This window comes from Micromys minutus (genome assembly GCF_963924665.1).
Source record: "Micromys minutus genome assembly, chromosome: 19".
NCBI lineage: Eukaryota > Metazoa > Chordata > Mammalia > Rodentia > Muridae > Micromys > Micromys minutus.
The window spans coordinates 44,976,277-44,982,276 of NC_137954.1; the positions used below are offsets into that span (position 1 = coordinate 44,976,277).

General features: G+C 35.8%; 1 protein-coding gene across 1 annotated transcript in view; it reads right to left on the minus strand.

Moving 5' to 3' along the window:
* The window catches only part of LOC308433271 (solute carrier organic anion transporter family member 6C1-like), a gene marked incomplete at both ends in the record, with an annotated part of 52,049 nt that extends 46,290 nt beyond the window's left edge, over window positions 1–5,759 (minus strand). Inside the window, 2 exons of the mRNA XM_080933272.1 lie at window positions 2,946–3,206; window positions 5,435–5,759. Of these exons, the coding sequence (XP_080789398.1) occupies window positions 2,946–3,206; window positions 5,435–5,759 (586 nt within the window). The remainder of the gene's footprint in view (window positions 1–2,945; window positions 3,207–5,434) is intronic.
* Between the last annotated feature and the right edge of the window lie 241 nt (window positions 5,760–6,000).

Sequence of the window (6,000 nt, forward strand, 5' to 3'; positions counted from 1 at the left end):
AAAAAATCACTTGCAATTCCTTAGATAGTACACCATTTGTGTTTAATTCCATGTTTCTTTTTTTTAGCAATCATTAGATTACATGTATGCTATTACTTTGACTAAATATTTTCCTATTTTAGATCCTTGACCTTCTATAATATACTATTATGTTTTGCATATAAAATAACTCTCTAAAGTCTCATGCATTCAATACTACATTCTCTGTTATTATCTGGAGAATTCCTAGAAATGTGTGTGTGGGAGAGAAGGAGCTCCTGGTTTCTGAAAGCTATAGATTATCGCAGAACCTTCCTATCCGCATTAGGTTTATTTTCACCAGGAGGTCAACAGTTTTATGCCTGGCTATGGACTCAGAGTCAATGGAGACTAGCAACCATGGAGGTAGCACTTTAAGGACATGAGTTAAAAACACATCTTTCTTACTTTTATGCTGTCTCATATCTGACATTTTCATAGCAACAAGACAACTAAGTGTACATAGGGTAACAAAGACATAATTTTTAAATTATAAAGATTTCTTTTGTTACTGGGTAGTTGTGCTCCCAATTGATCTTAAAATCCTTTGGATCACCAGCTATTTCTTAAATTGCTTACATGGTTGTAGGGTTTGTGTATTTATACTTATTAGATTGGCAGAAATAAGCATGTAATAGTAAACCAAAACTATTACGACAATCTCTGTTGAAATCTGACAGATGCTTGTAAAATATTTTTGTAGAAACCAATAAAATGAAAGTACAGTCTATTATACCAATGAAATAATATTTGGTGTACTTTGTGCAGAGTAATACATAGCTCAAAGGAAAGTGGTACAATGCCCTAAAATTGTGAATTTAACCGAGCATATTATTCCTTTTTTGTTTCTGTAAATAACATATACTGTGTTAGATGGGCATTTTTATGACATTTTCATAAATGTATATGATGTATTCAAATTGATTACATATCTTTGCTCTTTCTGTCTGCTTCAGGGTCCCACTGATTGGCTTCCACTTTGCCACTAGATCTCTTTTTTACATTCATAGTTTTATTTTTTAATGACTCAGTGAGTTGTATTAGAATTCTTCACTGGATAAAAGCAGAAGGTTCATTTGTAGGATTGTGTGCTCACCTTTCTAGGGACACTACTGATCATCTGTCTTTCTCTCCTCTCTCCCTCTCTCCTTCCTTCTCTCTCTCTCTCTCTCTCTCTCTCTCTCTCTCTCTCTCTCTCTCTCTCTCTCTCTCTCTCTCAGCAATATCTACCTATATATACAGAATATATATATATATATATATATATATATATATATATATATATATACAGAAATGCATTGTGACTTGTGAGTTAATTTTCCCTCCATGATAGGTGGTTAACAGATGCTTATAGGTACTCACAGCTTCCATGAGTTGGAAGACTACAATGGCTACTTCATACCTAAGGTCAAGGTTTCACACTACCTCTCATAACCTCCATCCCATTAAACTCTTTCCTTCTTCTGTGTCTTCTGCAATGTTGTGTGGTCCTTGCAGAACCCGTTTATGGCTGAGACTATACCATTCACTCTTTCGTAATTCTTATTCTTCTAATCTTTACGGCGAATGTCTTTGAGTATATTATCCAAATAATTCTTTAAAATCCTGTTGGGGTGTTCCTGTTAACTATTTCAGTATCTCTGTACTATGTGTTTCTTCTGTAATTATTGTTGGCACTTCTTTGTATATATTTTCTCTCTTTTGCACCATGCAAACTCTCAGTAAAATTACAGTTTTGATGAATAGACTCAAGAAGTCCTTCAGGATAAAGAGTCATAAAACATAAATCATCTTGAGCCCATTTACTTCTGCTTTATTATGGAAAGTTATACTTACTAGTTAGTCTATCTACTCCTACAGACCACACTTCTCAGCTTTCTACTGACTACACGTTTTGAGACTTAACAGTGAAAAGTAATTCTTCCTTGAGCATATTGAAGATTACCAATGATGTAATATATCAGTAGCATAAACCCTAAAAGCAAGACTGTGAAAAAGTGGTGTGCGTTTCATATTACAAATACCAATTAAAACCCTAATTTCAAAATAAGTCAAATTCATAAATCAAAATATATGAAGTGCTCTTTCATATACTTTTGTATGTAAACAATATTTCAACACATGATAAAAAGAGAGGGATTTGGAGTTGGAGGGGTCTTCAGGAATTCAGAGATCTGGGTGTTCTTACAGAGAGCCTGGATTCTATTTCCAGCAGCTAAATGGCAGCTCAAACCCACCCATACCTCCAGTTCAAAGGAATCTTGACAACCTTTCTGGCCTAGGCAGGTATCAGCATGCATACGGTGTCTATGCATGCATACACTCAAACAGATAAAATAAAACACTTACATTCTATTCCCCAATTACATTTTAACCTGTACAAATAAAAGGCATCAGTTAATTTGAGGATGACTGTGAGGAAGTAAACAGGATTGGAGAGAGGAACAGATATGAGAGTGTTTAGGAAAATAAGACATGGGAGTGATAAAAGATTGTGGAATCAACCTTGAACAATGTCACAAAGCCATGATCATTGTAAATTCCAAAGTTAGTCAAAGAGTGTACAGCTTTTGAAAAGGGTTATTTTTCTAGTTGACCCTGCATTAAGTATAGGCTTATTCCTGCATTTGAACTTATATGGGTGTGTGCTATGAATAAAATGGGATAATTAAAGTATCTGGTAGGAAATAAAATGACTTTTCAGACTTCTCTTGAGATTTGTAACATTCATAGAATTATATAAAAGAAATAATTTTGTAAATTATTTAGCAACATTGCTTCTTTGAGTCATCTCTTTCTGAGAGCTAAAACAAGCACACAGTAAAGGATACACAGATATACCTCAGTAGCTGGTCCCAAATTCTGTAACCAATGCTTTAAGTCAATATTGATTTAGCACAGAATAACACACTTAGAGAAAACCTCACCTATCTTTTGTCTTCCAGGTTTTATTATTTCATACTTAGAAAAAGGAAAAGCAAAGAAAATTGATGCAAGTCCCATTAATATGCAGGAAGCTGCCACCCATTTTGTCCTGTTCCCTTTACTTCCAAAATGTGCTATAAATATTGCTACTACGAAAGACACAATGTAATCACTGAAATCCATGAAATACGACTCCATCTTCGACAGAGATAATTGAGCCTGATATATGTTTAAAATCATATCAACAAAAGCAAATATTGCACCTAGAAAAACAAAAAAAGACAAAGAATAAGATTCATAATAGACAAACATCACCATTATAATTAAAGAAATCAATATAGTGATTCAAATTTATTTTTTTATATCCTTATCTTTATTTCAACACTTTTCTACATTGGCTAGAATACAGCACTAATGACAAATATACACCAAGCACATAAGACAGCTATAAATTTAGAGCATAAAATGTTATTCTGATATTGTTTTGGCTTTCCTTTTAGCATTAGGTAATTCCCAGTGAAAAACTCATGTTTCCAAGGCTTTTGTTATGAGGTGAATTATTAACATTCTAGAAGATTTCCTGTGTGATACTCTGGAATGGGTTCAGTTTAGATCCAGAGAGGCCTGGTGATACCTCTCATTGTTTGGCGTTTCTGCTTCCTTGACTAACCACTTTGCAGAGATTAACTCTGTAGATCAAGAAAATTATTTCTCCCAATCCAAGGAAGAAAAAGATTTGAAAACTGCAATGTCCCATTTATTGCATGTCAAAGGCAGGTCCATTTCATAATGAGTGATAAACAGAATAAAACCATAGTATGTTAAATGCCATGAACTCATCTGCACAATACTGCTGGAACAATCAAACCTTTCCAAAAACACAGGAAAAATCATTTACTTTAGGAATGCACAAAAGAACATAATTGTGGATCATAAATCACAACACATATCCACACTTAAAGGAGAAATCACCTTTTGTGGCTCACATGACTTAGCAGGGCTAAGATTCTATAACACATAGTAACAATAAGTTATTTGAAACTACTGACTCTGGAAAACTCATGGGGATAGATTAACTTTCCAAGCTCAAATTTATTTTATGCTATTGTGAATCATTAAAACCTATAAACAAAAATAAATACATTGGCTTAAATGAAATATTTTACCTGAATATGAAAAGCTATTTTAAGTACTCTGTTAGTGGTCTTAGCGATCAATAACATTCAAATCATTTGTCTCTCTTTTAAATGTACCATCTACCAATTTTAAAGAAGTAAATAATAAACAGGATAATCAATATTTGCATATTTTCTTTAAGCTGAAACTATAAGGACATTTGAACCCAGTTTTGATTTCCAAATGTATTCTTGCTCCATAACTAGAATTCTGTGCCTGAAGATTAATCTTTCTGTACATTTTCAATCTTAAAAGAAAAAAAAGTAATGTATATATTCAATGTAAATTGTTCTTAGGAACATGAAATAAATGGCATTTTTCTGTATACAATCACCATGTGTCATATAAAAAAGAAAAAATTCATAGTAAGGTGGAAAATAACTTGATAAAAAGAATAGATACAAAAAGATTTGCATTTTTTGGAGTGAAAATAGAAAATAGTTACAAATTAAAACTCATGGTGTCTCTTTAAAGAGACAGGATCACATGTCATTCCTGAAGCAACTAGAGCCGCTGTTGCCCAGTTACCCCAAGCTCTCCTTGGATTGCAGAGATCCAGGAATCCACATCCTTCCTAGAGCTCCAGAAGCTCTGAGAACCAACTGGTCCCCTGCTGCTCTACAGCCCAGGGTCACAGGCTCACAGTGTCACCCAAATCGGAAAACCACAGAAGATTCTGTCTACACTTTTGATCCTTACTGCCCCAGCCTCTCACGGGCAACCTCTAAGTGTGGATACCAGCAGGAAGCCAGTGGGCAAATGTAGTTCCCAACTTATTACAAAAATTATAAGAAAAAAACATATAACTAAAATAATAGAAAGAGAACTACATGGAAGAGGAAGAAGACAAGATGCGGAAACAAACGCTCGTGTTTCTTCCTGTGGCCTGAATGAACCACTTGAAGTCTGACCACCCAAGCCTTAATTCAAATATGAGGAAACCCACTCCAGGCAGAACCTTCTTTGTAGAGACTGTTTCAAACTTGTGAGCAGAAATCCTGATGGCAGTGCTGTTTTCAACTTAATCTCCAAAAGATTCAACCCGAACTTAAGTTGATGATTAAATAATATTCACTAACTCAACACCACCTTCTCATCAGTTCTGAAGCTGTAAACTCACAGTAGGGTACCCACCCTGTCAAGCAGGGAGACAAAGACTGAAGGCAGTGGCAGAGCAATTGGTTCCTTAACTGATTTTCATTCATGTTTGGAAAACAAGTCAGAGGTAATCCACCCTCTCCTCCCCACAGCGTGTCAGCCTCGTGTTTTCCTCAGAGACTCTTCTCACCTAAACAACCCTGCTCCTCCAACTTACCGTGAGTTAAGACCGCTGCAACATACAGAGTCAGAAAGGACTTAATGTTGTTGAAACGCTGTAAACAAGGGAAAACTAGAGGGCCCAACCCGAATGCCTCCTCCTTGGAAGCACTATATTTTTGATTTACTATCAACAGTTCGTCGCCTGTAAGATTCTTTTTCCTTTTTGGGAGACTTTTAAACTTCTTCTTAGCAGCTGGAACTGTTTTCAGATACGTTCTTACTTTCTTGCCTCTCTCAGTTTCCTGTTTGTGCTCGTCAACCTTCTTTATCACCACAGTCTTCCACTTGTCACCTGGATGTTTTTTCTGGACGTGGGCCATGGCTTATCCGAAGCAGCTACGTAGATACTGAGGGTGTGTTTAAGGGCACCTTTGTGTACTCTGGTCTCAGGTGACTTATGCTGTCCTTAAGAGAACTGCTACTCCAACCTCTGCAGGGAACGTTATTTCGAGTACAGGGAGCCAACGTCCCTACAGAATGATGCGGCAGAAGTTCCAAGGCTGCATTCTGTCTTCTCTGTGTCACAGAGAAGAAAAGAAGAGGAAGGGATGGAGAGAGAAG